Genomic DNA, 17678 nt, shown 5'->3' with positions numbered 1-17678 from the left:
TACAGTTAAAGATCACAGGAAGCCCTTGGCATGACAGAGTATAGATAGAATGGTGTTTCTTGCTTTAAATGTACAAGTCACTTTTCCCCGAAAACAGCCAGCTACCAGATTAATGCCTTAAAAAGACATCTATAACAACAGCAATAAAAAAAGCCATGTGTAACAGTCCTTTCTCCTGCTTGAATATTAGATCTAGGCTTTGAGAGCTGAGATAAAAGCTTAGATTTAAGATGTCCACGCTGTTTAAGGAAGAAATCAGTTTCTAAGAAGATCATGTAAACTGCCTAGTTTTCCAAACTTCCCAGAAGTTACTTGTCTTATGGTTTTGCCTACCTCGTTTCATAGCCCGAGGACTACCTGGACCACTTCTGCTTCGAGAATCAGACTCAGAAGTCCTTGAGCTGGACCGAGAGCTGTCTTCTTCCTCTGATCCCGATGACTCATCTATAAATGGGCTGTTGCTTATTTGAGTTGCTTTCTGCATAAATGAACACAACATTCTTTGATATTTTGCATAAAGGGTATCAGTCATTTCCTTCATACTGTGGCAGAGCTCTTTTGGCTTCATAATATTCAAAGCTGTTTCTTGCTCGGTTTGTGAGTTTTGGCACACAAATATTAACATGAAACTGAATTCCCTCTGCTGTCTTTACAGTCAAACACACCCACACTTCAAAACAGAAACCTGAGGTAGCTCAAGGCATGGGTCTTTCCAAAGCACAAAAGACTGTCAGAAACAAACAATGCTGTGATTACTTACTGCTGGTTATGTGACTAGAAACAGCTTTGGCACTGACACAAAGAATTTCTACATACACATGCTTTTAATTATGACATTGAACACCATGTGGTTCTGTTTAATAATTAGCAAGCCTTTGGAAAAAATCAGCAAGGAACCTAAGAAGAACTGATCTAGGCTAGTAACATTCCATAAGCAGTATTTTTTTCCCCAGCTGTTTGACATTTCTATTACTTCTGGGGTTCTGTGATCTCTAAACATCAACTTACAACATATTTGGCATGGTAGTATTAAATGTAAAACAGGAAGTTCCTGGATGTGAAGCCCAATGGTATTTAAAAATTTCCTTTAAACAGTAATACAGTTACCCCTTTCAAAGTGGTATAGACAGGAGTGGTCATGTTCTTATATATCAGAGATGTATATAATCCGGATATGGAGCATGAAGTTAGTGAAACAGCACCTAAAAAAGCAACATATTCTATAAATGACCTTCTTAATTTACCCCTCAATTAACCAAATTAAAATGTAATTTTTTTTGTGTTGTTTAACTGCTATAAAAAGCAAACTAACTCCTGAACTGTTTTAGATGGGAGATTTATAACTTTTTAAAATTTACAATGGTTTTAAGAAGCATAAATAAAATTGCAGTCATGAACGCAAACCTTTTTTAAATTGGAAGTATAAGCTCTTACCTTGGTACCTGTTATAGAATCTTCAAAAAGAATTGCAAAGTAAACTGGAGTGAACTATGTACAAATTCAGCACAAAATCAAGAGGTAAGGTGGACTATGGAAAAATAACCAGTAATCTTCTAGGTTTTAAATAGCTGATAACTAAATCTTCATAAAATTATTTTAGAAGTCCTTGCTTACACATCACCATAAGAATAGAATTTTTTTTTATGAGACAGTGAACAACTAAACCACTTACTTTTATTACGAGATTCCAGGGTGAAAGCTTCAGACATCCTTAAACCAGATTTGGCTACAGCATAAATTCTGCTTTCCTATACAAGCAGAATGGATTTGATGGTAGATAATTAAAACACAACAATTACCTTTCTTCTGTTTAGCCTCCTAGTCTTTGTGCTAGTGCAACTATATGCTAAAATGGTTCACAAAATGACATCATCAACAGCAGCTGAAAAATGCATCCTTCTTTTATATGCCATCCCCATCATATTCATAGTCTGTTTCAACATTGCCCTGTAGGTAACTCACTTTTAAAAATACTATTATCAGGTGCCAAAGAACCTATAGCGAGAATGTTTTTTAATGGAAGATTGTGTGTTAAGAACAGAGAAATGCCATTAAAAGACAGTTTTTCAACCATTTTGTGTTAGAAGACTACAATAAGAGAATCTATAATGAAAAACATGCACTAAAATATATACATAGAAAAGCTGTTAAGGCATTATTCATCTCTGAATCATTAATAAATCTCCTGACACTGGAACCACAGAATCAGTGAGTCTTGACACAGTTAATTTTGGATTTTCTGTAAGACTTATTAATATCTATTTTAATATCCTGACTGATGGCTTTAAAATTTTATGTGGAAATGTGATCAGTAACTTGTGTAATCTGTAGTTGTCTTCTGTCAACCTAATTGTCTAGATTGTGAGTGGTAGAGTGGTTACAGCAAGGGCACTGACACCAGCATTCTTAGGCTGTGTTGGCATTCAGATAAATAAATAAATGCAGTCACAAGCATTACATCCTTTGATACACACACTCAAAAGGACATAAGCAACTTGGATGTGATGTGAAAAAAATTGGTCTTATCTACAAAATAGTGACTTATTCAATGGCAGAAATACTGTGCTTAAAATAAAACGTGCTTCTGAGTTTGTACAGTTAATTCCGCTTAAGGTAATGCCCAGTCTTGTCATTAAGCAGAGAATAAGAAAAATATGAGGCAATAAAAATCTTAGAAGAGAGGCATGAAAATAAGTTAGCTTTACCAGTAGGAAAAATATCCATAATCACACTTACCCAGGAAGGAAATCGATGTAATGGAGGGGTTGGAGGTTTGTTGCTAGCACCCTTTTTTGTCATTTCACAAGGTTCCTGGACTTCAGCATTTTGTGCTTCAGTGCAGTCATAAGTAAACACTCCATCACAGCCAATCTCCATTTTATCTAAAATATCAGTATCTTCTCCATCCACCAGATCTATGTCTGTTTCCTGAGGTCTCCATGGACGTATCATGCTTATGGCATTTCTATTTCTACCAAACATTCTGTCAGAACTCAGTTGGGGCTGACTTAGGTGTTTCTTTGCTAAAGGTGAATTCAGACTAAAAACATTAGGAGTCCGTAACTTTGGAGGTGGCAAATTTGAGGGAGAATTTGATGGAGTTGTGCATTGAGAACCTGCAGAAGATGCTAGAATTGGGTGTCTGGGTGTCAGAGCAGGGGTTAAAATTGGACTTGGGGTATTTGCTTCACTGGATGAGGATGAATAATCTAGCCTCTGAGATTGAAATTTCTTATTCAGTTCATCTGAAGAACTATCTTGGTCTTTCTTTTTACTTGTGAAGTCAGAGTTGCACTTTCCACCCGGATTGTTCTGGCCTTTTCTTTGGGATCCTTGCTGCCAGGAGTATAACTTCTTTTGCTGAGTCCTCTTAACACCAAAACTCTCTTCTTCAAATAGAGAACTACTGTCATCAGATGCTGTCAAATACATTTCACTTCCCACTCTACTGTACCTTGCATTCTCTTCAGATGTGTGGCTTGAAAGAGTCGATGCACACCTGGATTTCAGTCCTTTATTGTCTCCTCCATCCTCATCTGAGCTCCAGTCACTCCCAGTAGTGCACGAGTTCTTTGACATGTCACTGTCTATATCTTTGGATGAACAGCTTGTTCTCACAATTTTTTTCTGCTCTGAACCAGAGGAACTTTGTTGCAATGACTTCTGACCTTTATTTGTCTCATGTGCAGGACTATCAAAGGTAGTTTCCAGGATATCCTTCTCTAGAGGAGAAATATAATGAACATGAGAAAATTACTTTAGCAAACTTGACTGATAAAGGGTTTAGTCATCATGTCTGAGAATAGTAAGTAGCTAATAATTGCAAATGTGTAAGCGTATTTAAGATTTTTAATACTGTAAATAATAAACACTAAGAACATTTAAAAATTTTTTAATGTGACTGAAGTTGCAATTATGTTTGCCAAAAAAATGTAATAAACATTACTCAAAGTTCTAGCTGAACTACAAATGGCGATAAATGTAAAGATAAGCAGACTGGAGCCATATTTTAAAGTAACCATAAATGGATGAAAACAAACAAACAAACAAAACCAACAAAAAGCCGGAGACTTAAAAGGGCATACAAATTTAGCTGCTTTATTAAACCTAAGGAAAATTAGAAATTAATAAAAACTTGTCAGAAAAGATTTGCATTAACAAATCGAGTATTCTGAGCATTTCTACAGTATGTATCCACATAAATTTCTTCTGCAAGTTATTATTGTATTCCCAGTGGTGAATGCTTAGGATAAGGATATACAAGAGAGGCTCATGGAAAATACTTAAGGAAAGACGCTGTATTAAAAATAGCTTTGTTTCTGCTGTTCACTTTTACCTGGTTTTGCAAGAGAGAGCTATAGCTTGCAATGTGTTAGTAAGGCCTGCATGCTCTCGAGTTAAAACAGATGCAAGAACTAGGCTTTTGCTACACAGACACTTGGGAAGGTTAATATTAAATAGCTGTATGAAGTTAAATTGGATTGGGTAAGCCAAAGATTTTGATTTAGTCCACTTGAAAGTAAGGAAGTCCCCAAAGTTGATCTGTTTCAATCTAGGCAGGCCTAACGTTCTATTTTTTATCCTTTTGCTTAAAATATTACTCTTACTTCAATTCCCTTATCTATAAAAATGAAAATAATAATACATAGCCATCTTCATAATGAACTTGATGTAATATAAACACAAACTATTCAGTTTCTGAGTTTTCAATTTCTGATTTTCTACGGACCTCAACTTGCCATTTTAGATACCACAACTAACTGTGGAGAAAATACTGAGGTCATAAATAGCACTGTGGGATTCAAGCAGAGGACCAGAGCAACAGTCTCCTTCCTGAGCTTTTGTTTTCTTAAGGAAAGTAGCAAACTGTAATGGACTTGTTCATGCCTGTAACAGCATGACAGCATGCCAATGACAGTACCATACATCTGGGTTTGTCAGGAAAATTGTGTGAGCTGATCTCCTTCTTCAGACAGGAAACCCTGCTGCTCTCTTCAGTTTCTTCTGACCTTCATCATACTGCTGAAAAATTACTGACTTGATCTTGTTGAGTTAGGGCATAAAACTAACACTGTGACACCAGTGATAGCATAGGAAAAGCATACAGAAACTGGATTTAGGTGAGACTCTGCCCTATGCAGGCATAAACACATAACAGCTCTGCCTGGTGGACTGGCAGCCTTAAACTCCTTATGCTACTATGGAGCAAACCTGGGACAAGTCAGAGTCTTCCCTTTGCAGCCAAAGCACCCATCAGTCACTGCGTGCTGCCAAATAATGTATCAGTGGCATTACAAAGACTCTAGTGCTCAACAGGATTTCTTCCTAGTAATAGAAGGGTAGCACTGAAGAAGGAGAGAGTGCTGTTAGGCACTTTGAAAACAGCTGGTTTGGATACACTGACATAGCTGCCGATTTCGTTTTTCCACTTGTGTCAGAATAAAATGGCAGATTGGTGACGAGGTACCTGGCATGTTTTTGCCTTCAGTGTAGTCTGGCTCTTTAGATGAAGACTTGCTTATTTCTTCAAACTTAGGAGATGGTTGAGGACTTCTTGCTCTATTTGAAAAGCATCCAAAAGTCAAACCGCTTAGTCGCTGACACTCTCCGGGTTTTTGTGTTGAAGTAACAGATTTCTTGCCAGTAGCCTCTGAAGAATAGTAATTCAAAAATCTTGTGTTAATGAGATAGAACAAGCTATGCTCTCTTTACTTTGCAGTGTAAAGTTGGTTTAAGGTAATTAAAATTCAGGAAAAAAGGTAATAAAAAATTTATTATAGGAATAAAAATTTATCTGATAACTCCCCATATCAAAAGAAACCCAGAGCTACCTTTCTAGTTCTTAAAATTTGATTTTAACATAGGAAGAAAAAAAAACCTAACAATTTCACAGTACTAAATCATGCACTTAATACAGAATGAAAACCTAGTGGAAATACCTGATTTTATGCTCCTATGACTGAAATTAAACCTATAGGTTGTTCTAGGATATTTAATTTGGAAAAGACTGTAGAACAGTAATATTAAGATATGTGATGGCCTTCCCTTTAGATAAAAATATTAAGAGGCTCTGTAATAGGTGCTACAGCAAATATAGAAGAGTAAGTTCCTAGCTTAGAAGGAGATGTGGAGAACTTCAAGAGACAGTGAAAGCATAAATTGGTGAACTGCCTCAAGAATATGAAATCTGTCCTTAGGGACAGCTATTCTGCCAGAAATTGATATGAAACAATGCTGTCCATTCCTGCTCATAAAAATCGCTGTGGCAGATCCAGGAACAAAAGGCCCTTACACATACCTGTAAACTGCTTAAAATAGTACCAAATGTTCATAATTTATAGCCTGTCACGAGCATGGACATTGCAAATAGCAATAAACTTCTTAATATTTTTGAGTAACTGTTCAGAAACTGTGTGTTGAAAACCAGCTGACAATTTCTTAGGGTCTCAAAAAGCCTTTGGATAGATCTCTCAGAAGAGAATGATTAAAGCTGAAGTGTACAGAATTGCTACTGATCCAAAAATAGCAAAGAAGCAAAACAGTCCAGTTTCTTCATTAACGGAAAGGTGCAACTTAGTTTAAAAGCTTCCTATTGTATATGTATATATTTTGTAAATATTTATATTTTCATATATTATGCATATTATATGTGCATACACACACATATCTACACACGTTTCTAAATATCTGTGTATTTACATGTATATGTGAGATACATTATCAAGAGCTGAGGGGTGGGTAGCAAACTAACAAAATTTTCAGACTGTAGTAAGTTGTCAGATCAATCAAGTATGGATAGGACTGTGAACCTTCAGACAGACTTAAGAAAGTTGGTGAACAGGCAACATGGTGGCAAATAAAATTCAACTCCGATTAAACTGTGATTCAATGTGAAATAATGTTCTGGGGAGGAGGTATTCCTCTTTCTTCAGTTTACATTTTATGATTTTTAAATTTACTATATCCACTTGAGGAGGAACCTGGTAATACTATGGCTGAATTAAGATTTTGGATTACTGTAATCAAATGTAGTAATTAGAAGAATGTGATTAGAGTTCTGATTCCCAACAGACCATTTGCTAGAAAAAGCAGATGCAGACTGACATTCATTTATTTCTTAACAGTGGTAAGACCACCTAGCTATAAAGAAGGGAAAGCAGAGATCTGTCATTAAATCAGTATAATCTTACTACTTGCAGAACCTCTCAAATTACAGAGATACCCGTTTACTCAACAAAAAACAGTTGTGGCTTTTCAATAAAATAATATAGTATTCCTTTCTAACACCTTCCTGTAAGTCACTCTGATGTCATAGTATCTGAATTCATAGTATCTGAAATCTTTGTGTTTTCACAGAATATCTTCAGTCACGTAGATGCACAAATTAACAGAGAATAGAAAGAAGTATGCCATATAGAGAGAAGTTTTTAAAAGATTTGTACATTTACCTTGCAGTTTAGATTGTACTGTTTTCATCTCTTTGGTTTGCTTTTGGTTGATCAAGCGAAGGTTCTGATTTTCCACCTCTAACTAAAAGCATATAAATGTAATCTCATCCATCAGTGAAATAATTTTTAAAGTCATTACATTGTTTAGATTTTCTCTGAATTTCTGCCTATGTCAGGATAGAACTAGTTCAAATAGTAACCTCCTCTCTGCTACTTCTCTTAATGCCAGTCTAGGCATTTGTTTATTCCGAACGATGAAATTCCCTGCAATGATTATTTGCTCAACTTCTGTTAAAATCATTCCCATAGCCAAGCAAACCCAAGACTCCTTTAAAAATCCTTAATAAATAAGAAAAAAATCTGCACTGGAATTTTTAATAAAAGCAGAGGGCTAGAATTGCAAACTTCTGTGCCACTTGGCAAACACAAGAGCAAGCAGAGGGAATGATAGTTCTAATGCCTCCTACCATCCCACGGCAAAAATTTAAAAAAAAAAAATATATAGGTGCCAACAAACTTTATACAGAGCAAAAGTCTTTCTACAGGAAGAAAAAACCAACAACCCATTGCTGCAGCCCACTACTGGGAGGTAAAAGATGTTGATTCAAACTCCTGCTTCAAATTAGGCAGAGACTTGAATCTCAGTATCCCCTATGACACAGAGGGGAACCATCAATTCCATCTCCCACTGAGTGACAGTCACATATGTGAAACTAGCTTGAGATTCTCCATGTTTCAAACTAAGTAAATAGTTTGAGTCATACTTGATTTTGTCCAAACTTTTTCAGGGTAATTTTGGCTAAATTTAATGGCATTTTTATGAAATTATTTCAAAAACTCCTCTCACAGGCTAAATGTTACTTCTAGTTTCTTACTATGAAAATAGTAATTGTTTTTTTAACTAGAGTGAGTATAACTTCCAGTTAACCACAACAGAGTAAGATTTTAACTTTTATGGGCAACTTTAAATTCTGCACACAGGGAGGAGAAAGCACAGCTGCACACGAAAACTGACAGCCTTAGGCGGAGCTAAGACATGGTTATCTTACCACAGCAGAGAAAAAAGGGACACAACAGGTCTCTTGAGACTAGAGCTGGTGCCTCTGAAACTATTCATGACTAAGTGTACTGTGGGCATTGTGAAATAAAAAATGATCAAGTCTTTTTTTCTGCCAGGTCCCAGCAGAGTTGGTCAGCTTTTTGGGGATTATTCACACTTCAGGCATCTGCTTGAGCAAGCTCAGTTTGCCAGCTAAGCTCTCTGAATTAGTGTAGAAGTTGACCTTTCAGAGAGCAGTTCTGGGCCCTTTCTCTATAAAGAGGACCCAGACATACTAGCTGACCAAATCCGACATCAGAATTTAAGTGACATGGACCTCTGCTTTCTGTGCCAGTGTTTTAATTTTTCCCCTTTCACGCAAATAACTGTATAGGTCAATAAAACTGGGAAGATTTTTTTTATTTTTTTTTACTATGGCACAAAGGCCTTTGACAGCCAAAAAGTCCAAGGGATATCCAGTCACAACAGTATATTTTCTGTGTAAGTATTGTAGCAAGAGTTATACCTCATGAAGCTTGACTGTCACCCATTCTTTTATTTTAGCTGCTTTTTCTTCTATGATTTTTGCTTCTTGCAGTCTTATTTGCTTCTGGAAAAAATTGACATAAGCATATTTTTCACTGAGTAATATAGTCTGCCTGAATAGTATCTTCAGACACAAATCCTAAGATTGCTTGAAGTAATTCAGGCTCCTGGGCAATACGCAAAATTGCAACAATGATTTTCAAAAAATAAGGAATAGGGCCTTCACAGAGGCTACTGTTCCTCCTTCCTCTAGGAAAAATGAAAGCTCTTCAGGGGAGACAGTGAAGAGGAAGAACCTCTTTCCCCTCTTAAAAGTTAGATGTTCTTTCAAAGGAATCCAGAGCATAATTTCCAAATGAATAAACATTATTCAAATTATATACTTCTCATGGGAACCTCTTTAATCAAACAACAGAAATAATGTTAAACTTTTCTGTCCTCTACTGATCTTAAATTTCATTTTACTTTTGTATAATTAAGAATGGAATTGATGTTCCTCATCAGGAACAGGTTATTTCTAACCTGTTCTTCAAGCTGTTTCTCCAATTTTTGTATTATGTCATTTTTATCTTGTATCAGGATCTCCAGATCTTGACATCTCTTATATAGCCTGGTTTCTGATTCACTCGTTTGAACATTTGCTGCTTTTAATTTTTCTTCCATGACCTGCACCTATTTGGAAAGTCAAATATAAAAGTTTAAGAAACATAATACTCCAAGTCAAAAGTAGTAATCTAAACACAAAACAGACTGTTAAAATCACCTCCACACTTAGATTAAAGTTTGCAATGCTCTGAAGCTTATTTGAGAAGAAATCCCACAGTTCATTATGGCTCCCTATGCATCTAATATCAACAGGACTGGCAAAATATCGAAAGACCTTATACAGATTTCATTAGTATCTCTAAGAGGCTTCTAGTTTTGTAACACACACTTTTAGAAATGCCAACATGGGAAGAATGCAATTTATCTACAGGGAGCTGTAGTTAGGCTTGATAAACAATGTTTTAATAAATAAACAATTGCACACTGTAAAAAACCTCAGCAAGTTATCAGCAGCATTCTAAAAAATGGCTTAAAAGTACTTGGCTTGTAGTCAGGAATGTTTTCTAACTCCAAATTAGTACATGAACATTTTTATTCTTATAATTTTCAGTTTCTATCTGTTTCAGAGTAAGATATGAAGAATGTTTTGGGAATACCAGAGATATGTTCATAAAATGTCTACAGGAGATATATCTGCCATTTGGAATTGGAAAGCAAGTTTGGTTAAATATTTAGCCATGATCTCATTCTTTAGATGATGTAATTTCTACAAGAGGAACAAACAACATAGAATAGTCCTATTTAGAGCCTGTATTAGATAGCCTTGTTTTATTTTCTTACAGACCTTATAGAATAGGTCACTGTTTTTCATGTGCACACATATCAAAGATTCATGATGCATCAATGAAGAAGCTCATTACATGTATCTATTTTTGATTTGTGATGTTAGCTTTGACTTCATTGACCTGAACTGGACAGCGGGCAAAGAAAGGTGTTAGAAAATCTCTGTTAAGACAAATCAATAGATGTAAAAGAAACTGTCTTCTCCTTTTTCAGAAGAAGAAATAGTAATTTTCTGAACTTCACTTCATGCACACAGTATCACACACATAGCTGTGAGAGATATTTTACAATATATATACCTGCTGAAATGCTCTCTCTGCTTGACGATCAGCATCTATAACTTGTTTCTCAAGCTGCTGCATCTGTAGACATATAAAAATATATAGTAAAAAGGCCATGCCTTCTGCCTGTTGCCAGAAGGGTATTTTCATGATCTGTTTTGAAAAAGGAAAGAACAGGTTGTGGGTAGGAGCATAAAAATAGGATAAACAGTGCATCGGACTGGAAAAAGAATTCTTCATCATGGCTGTATTAAAACGTTGTAAAGACTCCTCTACAGAAAAAAAAAAATCAAGTTTTCTTCATAGTATAATTTTGTGGCTGCTATGACATACTGGTTTTTTTCTCTGCTATCAAGAGTACAAATTCCTTTGTCAATAGCCCTGAAACTTTCCTCATGCGGGCCCAGAGCCTTAGAAAGTACTAAGCTCCTTCATGTCCTTCCAGAATTGGCAGGAGTAAAGGGTACTTGGCACATTATACAATTAGGACACTAATTCTTCTGAAGTTGACGAAGTCAGCTCTTTGGACAAATATGCTACGAGGCCTATCCCAGACTTTTCCACCCTCTGCATGATGAAGGCAGGATGTGGCAGAAGGGTCACAGTGGACTGAGGTGCTCCACAGGAGCAATGGATGAAGACAGAAAACTGTGACATGGAGGAGTTCAGGTCACCTCTGAGTGGGGGGAGACCCCGATCTGTTACTTTATAATGTCGCCTTAATGAATCACAGGCTCAACCTTTGCCCAGGGCCTTGGAAAACCCCTGCATTTTACATTATTTATTTTGAAGGTTTTCCCAACAGAATATGGAACAGAAGAGGCCAGAGAGATATACTTTGTTTACATTTTGTTGTGTTTTGTTAAGAGCTCTCTAGTCTGATTTTAGTAACTTTTAAAAAAAGTAAACTGTGTAACTGTTAACTGAAGTAACACTTAAAAGTACATAAGGTACTCCATGATTTAAGGACTTGTTGGTTCTCAGGAGAGACCTAGCTGAGACCTCAGTTCATCTGAAGAGGATGAAACATCAAATAATTAACATGGGATACTCAGTATTCAGATTGAAAATTGTTCATAGAAAAGCATATGATACAAATAATGCAAATGAAAACCATTTATTCCTTCTCCAGTTTACTGCATCGCTTTAAAATAATCAGTTTCATCCTGTTCCGTTTTTGCTTTATTTCTGGCATCTTTCAGTTTCTTTTTCACTCTCCATCTCTTTTTTTTTCTCTTGTCAGTTATGTTGTCAGTCACATGGAACTTTTAGCACCTCATCCAGACAAAGACACAGAGTCATCATTTTGTATCAATCAATAACTGAAAATGGAGAAAATGGGTTTTCACAAACATTAAAAAAAAAAAAATTTACTGGCTTTCTAGTACTTTCTCATGCAATACAAAACCCCAAACTCTACATCATAATATCACAACACACCACTGATACAAGAGCAACAGACATTTCACAATCCACATGGTTATGGTCAGGTCCCCGGTGAGTTGTTTTGCAAGAACACTTCTAAGGATATGATCCTCCCAGTCATTCATGTGCTAACAGTCCAGGCAGATGGACAGGGAGATAAGCTTTCTTTGTTCCCCTCTGGCCACATGTATTTAATTTCATATTTATATGACCTCATATGGAGATTTTAACTTTTGAGTTTAATTTTTAGAGTTTTGAATTCCAAGGTTGCTGTCCATCTGTCTTTTCTGGTTTTACCTTTAAATAGAAGTGGGGTTTGCAAGACTTACTTTAATATAGTTTTTCTGACATTTTTTACTGAGTTGAGGATTCAGAAATCAAGGTTATTTCTGCATATATGGTCAATTAACATTCTACTGTAGTAAAAGTACTATGCTAAACTAAGTGCAGCTATTATATCAATAATGAACTAATGTTCTGTAATATTATGACTCTTAATGTTTTAGAATATTATGATAGAAAACTCCTTCAGATATTTATAATGTGAAGTTCATCATTGATGAATAGAAAGTTTTTCATCAACTTTCACAAACAAACAATTTGTAAATGTGACTGACCATTTATGTCCTGTACATACTTTCACCTGAAAAGTAGTATCAGAAACCTAACAAATTTAATAAATGAAATTAAAACCTCAAAATGTTGCTTGCCAAGTCCTGCTGCCACTGCAGCTCAGCTAGATCCAGCTCAGCTTAAACCTGAAAACAACTAGTCTCTCTAGCAATATCTAATTATCACTGAGTCACTGTACAAGCATTTAAGCAGTAGTGCTGCTCTTCTACACAACGGTTCAAGTTCTGGATAATACAGTGCAGTAAAGACCTAAGTTCCTTCTATGTTTGCACACTGAAACTACACAATGCACCTCTTGCTAGGAACATATACTGTTGCACAGGACTAGGAACATAATAGCATATTCGTGTAGACAAAGAATATGATTTGAATAAAGCTGTTGCTAAGATGAATGTAAAGCTAGGAGCCAAAGAAGCTGAGAGAATTACCAAGAGAAAGGTCATTCAGAGATTAAAAATGGAAGAACAGGGTTTATTTTTGCTTCTTTTACAGTTAACTGTAATTTCAAGAAGGTATGCTAAGAAGCTTTGCATGGTCTCACCATACAGATACGTTAATCAGCTTCCTGGTAACAACCAAACGTGAGATTTTGTTTGCAAAATTTTTAAGGGCCTTGAATTTATTTTGGGAGACTCCTGTTAAAAGAAAGCAATCTATATTATTCAGCAAGAATGGAATACTATAGTTACCAATGTGAGCACGTCTAGTAAAGTTAAATTGGCTGGCATTTCAATAATTTGATGCTACATAATAATTACTGAGTCCTGATTTTCCCTTTATTTAGAGTTTATATAGACTTGTTTTGCAGAGTCCTGTAATAATAAGGAAACTTAAAAAATATATTTCCCCCATATGCATAAATAATGTCTAAACAATCCACAAAGTGGTTTTGCCTGAAAAATTAGATTTACATCTATATTCTGACTGCTTTGCTTCTTTATAGGTCTGTGAAGTTAAACAGAAAAAATGATTGCTTTAGGATATTATTTATTTATTTATTTATTTATTCTTTATTATTGCTTTAGGATATTCTAAAGGCTATAAAACTTGTAGGGCAAAAGACTGGAACTGGTTCCAAAGGAAGGATTTCTCTTCAAAAACAAAACCTAACCTAAAACCTTCTTAAATTGGTGGTGAGTTTAATAACAATGATCGCAGCACTACTGAGAGAGAGATGAGAGAAGGTGAATATTTGTGACTGGGTTAATAGCTAATTGTTTAAATCAAGTTATGCTTTGAACTCGTCAAGAAAGAAATGCAGTGGTAAATCCTCCTTACCCAATGACTATGAAGACAACTTCAGACCATGGATTGATAGCTTATCCTCAAATAAAAATGGTAAAAAAGCAACTTAAACTCACAATGGAAGTGGCAGGTAACTGCCACATTTAGAGGCAAAGATCAAGTGTGCTCTGTGTATGCAGAAGAACTCTTACCTATGGCTGCATCCTGAATATTGATGACTAACTCTGACTTTATACGGAACATGATTTGAAAAACAGAAAAGTCTGTTGACTTATACCTCTGTCCCACCAACTTCTTTCTAGATACATCTATGGAAATTTCCAGCATCACTGGGTCGAAATGTTATGTATCAGCTGATAGGCTAGACATTGCTTGAATGAACTACATAAAGTGTTCATAAAGTAAAGTGAACAGACATAAAGTTGGCTTCCCAGGAGGAACATGCAGGGCCATCATATCATTGATAACATCTGGCAAGTGAAGTATATTCAAGCTTAATTTTCTATAATGTCCTGGATGAGGTAACTTTAAATAAAGAGGTTCAACAAACCTCTTATAAGGAATATTCTTGTCACCCACATCAGATTGGTGCAGGTTCTTCCCAAAATTCATTAAGAAATCCAGAGATGTCCTGTCATAATATATACTGGTTTTGATTTTACAGTTTTAAATATAAAGAATAAATGTTTTAAGCCCATGACAAAAAGTACATGCATGCTGACTAAAGAACACTATCATTACAGAAGAACAGACTGCTATTTTAACCTGCACTTTCTCCTTCTCTCTTTAGGTGAAAAATCCTCTTACAATTTTCAGAAAATGCATTAGTGCATGCTGCATCAATTATCTAAACTATAGAAAACAGTATCTATTGTTAGAAACAGATTTGTTTTTAAACTTACTATGGAAATAACCATTCTACATCTGACACGCATCAAATTGAGCTATTTTTGTTCAAAAACGAGCAGAGAAATGCCACATATGAATACTGAATTCTTTGAAGAAACATGGCAGCAATACAAACCAAGAGGTGTACTGCCTTGGAGGTCTGGGCATTGAAGCACAACACAGAGTTGCTGGGAATTTTGTACAATACAAAGGCAAATCATACAGTGATTCTTTTTCAAAGGTCACCTGTAAGTTTCTCAACTGTGTTCAGAAATGTAATATATATTTTTATGCAAGTAAAGAAATTTTCATTTGATTAAAGTACGTATTGCATGAAAACACCAAAGGGTATAAACTCAAAAATCATCACTTATAGATTTCAAAAATACTCCTTCTGTATGCATATATATGTATATTATAAATGTATGTTATGTATAAGAACAAACTCCTAATTTTTTATCCAAGTCAACTTTCAATGTAACAGTTTGTCCTATTCACGTTTGAAATTTACATTATAATCAGTGCATAATACACTGCCTCCTAGTTTTTAATATTATAAACATCACAGTTGCATCAGATGGAAAAGGTGGAAATCTTTTGAAAAAAATATAGGAAAAAATATGATCATTAATGAACAAAGAGAAAAACATCTCTTCTCTGTATGCTGATAAGGGGTCCAAGTTTTTAAAAATGAAAAATGAGTTAAAACCTAATGTGTCTGAAGCAGAAATACAGTCTGTCTATTGATGAACTTCAGAACTTCCACTGATTTGTGAATGGTATGTTTAGAGTCTGTTTTTTTCCTTGCATTTCAAATTTTCAATTCTTCTCATCTGAAAAAAAATCCCAAACCATCTGGGGTTGTAAAATAATGTCCCACATAAAAAAAAGAGTAGTAAATCTGACCATTTTTAGATTCAGTGATTCAGTCCTCCCACCACATAGGACTTACCAAAACCATAGAAATATAGGTATATGGTTGCTTCTATAAATAAACAAATAGGAGAAGCAATTTAGAGATAAACACACCTACAACTGTCTTTCAAAGGTGCAAGCAGACATAAACAGATGATGAATAAACATAAGCTGGCAATTAGAAGACCCTAATTTTTCACACTGAGTAAGAAAGAAGCTATAAAGGCAAAAGATCTGGGTTTTTTTATCTCATGCCTTGTAAGTTTATAAATGGTTTAAAGAATATGCCTGTCAGCTATTTCATGTGACCAAGATTTCCCCTTTTGTTTCTATACTCCTATGTTTAGACCCAAATATTTCAACAAATCTCTGCATTTCCATAAGAAAAGTCAGTACTCCTTAAAAGCAAGTAATCTGCTTGCCGGTGGCTTTGACAACCACCAGTTTTCATGGTTTAAAATATGTTATGCCTAATCCATACATGTATAAAGCCTTGCATACATTTCTTAGTTAAAAGCAATGGTAAAACTGTTTTAGAAGCATTACTTGCTCTTTTTACAAAAAGGTCTCTTTTTTGGTGGTTTAGTTTAGGAAAATACAGTAATATTCCTCCTACTTCTGTAACTCATTTATTAAAAAGCTGACTGGGTATGTTACATCCATATTTTCAAACATTATTCCTTCTGTCTTGACATTTCTCTTCTATGTATTATGTATTTTCCATAAGGGCAGTGTTAAATCTTTATAAATTACAACAAACTTCAAAATACGACCTGACTAATTAAGCCATATAGATGAAACACCTAAAGAACAGAGATGTAAAATAAATATATTAGTATTTCACAGGAAAAATAAACAAGAAGATAATTTGTAAAGGAGGAATGAGCACATGCCTTGGGGAAGAAATACTTTGTTCTTTACTGGTTGATTTTTTTTTATCCCAAAGGAAATACAGTAATTAGAAAGACTTATCTTTAATAGAACAGCTTTGCATTTTAACTATTTAATAGAAATATATTTTGTCATAGAAATCTAGGAAATGATACCTCAGACTCACCTATATTTATACAATTAAATATGCCTTCAGTGAAAAATGAAATTGAATATTTTGTCACAACAGCTTTTCCCTAGAACAAGACAAAACCTATAAAAATATTACTCAGTTTTTTAGTCATCAAAACGAACATTTGCTTTCTGTAGCTAATCTTTTTTTTGCCACAGATCTCCCCAAAAAGGCTAATGCTAAAGGCTGAGTCTCCATGGGGCTCAAATGTTCCTTAGGCTACTCACAGATGAAGCATGGTGAGTTTTCTTGACTGTTTTACTGGTTCATAATATATGAAATTTTACTGTTTGTTATTATTTCCTACATGAAAAAAAAATCTTTAGATGAAAGATTTAGTTATCTGGCTTAAATCTCTAAAGCTACAGCCTTATTTTTTCCTACAAACCCCATCTGAATGCCCACCTAGGTTATGACTACTGCAACACACAGATTAGTGTTTACAACCTGTTAGTTTGCAAGCTGCTATTTGTCAGGGCACTCCCATGTTTCTTCTTCTCCCATCTTCTTCATTTTTAATACCAATTAAAAGGGAAAAGGCTACAATTCTTCTCATGAAGAAAGCAGTGCCATAGGACATTTGCATATTCTTATGCAAATCTGCCATCTAACCAACTCCATTTTATCTTTCTCTATCACACTGATATATGGAGAGTAAAACCAATTTGTTTCTTTGATATCAAAGTTATATATATTATATATATATATGTATGTAAGTCTACACACACACACATATATAGACATATATGCTTCTGCTTCTTCTGCAGATGGCTAACAGTTCTACAATCTTCATCACAATCCTGTTC

The 17678-nt window shown here is 35.1% G+C and overlaps 1 protein-coding gene and 1 long non-coding RNA gene across 6 annotated transcripts in view; one reads left to right on the top strand and one right to left on the bottom strand.

Annotated features, from left to right (window-relative positions):
- LOC116784710 overlaps window positions 1-508 on the top strand; it is a 29025-nt gene extending 28517 nt beyond the window's left edge. The window contains exon 7 of the long non-coding RNA XR_004356215.1: window positions 346-508. This is a non-coding gene — a long non-coding RNA (uncharacterized LOC116784710). The remainder of the gene's footprint in view (window positions 1-345) is intronic.
- PLEKHH2 (pleckstrin homology, MyTH4 and FERM domain containing H2) overlaps window positions 1-17678 on the bottom strand; it is a 53320-nt gene that overhangs the window by 25062 nt on the left and 10580 nt on the right. For 3 of the 5 annotated variants that reach the window (XR_004356211.1, XM_032683558.1, XM_032683559.1), the window contains exons 3-11: window positions 10722-10784; window positions 9556-9705; window positions 9014-9097; window positions 7449-7530; window positions 5468-5650; window positions 2737-3722; window positions 1673-1748; window positions 1108-1202; window positions 334-478 (exon numbers count right to left, since the gene is read on the bottom strand). Coding sequence is in view for 4 of the 5 variants with exons in the window: in XM_032683558.1 (XP_032539449.1) it covers window positions 334-478; window positions 1108-1202; window positions 1673-1748; window positions 2737-3722; window positions 5468-5650; window positions 7449-7530; window positions 9014-9097; window positions 9556-9705; window positions 10722-10784 (1864 nt within the window). In the remaining variant the exon portion in view is untranslated. The remainder of the gene's footprint in view (window positions 1-333; window positions 479-1107; window positions 1203-1672; window positions 1749-2736; window positions 3723-5467; window positions 5651-7448; window positions 7531-9013; window positions 9098-9555; window positions 9706-10721; window positions 10785-17678) is intronic. The other 2 variants (XM_032683560.1, XM_032683561.1) reach the window with 2 other exon arrangements.

Source organism: Chiroxiphia lanceolata, chromosome 3 (genome assembly GCF_009829145.1).
Source record: "Chiroxiphia lanceolata isolate bChiLan1 chromosome 3, bChiLan1.pri, whole genome shotgun sequence".
In the NCBI taxonomy this organism is placed as follows: Eukaryota; Metazoa; Chordata; class Aves; order Passeriformes; family Pipridae; genus Chiroxiphia; species Chiroxiphia lanceolata.
This window is presented reverse-complemented; position numbering and strand designations above follow the sequence as displayed.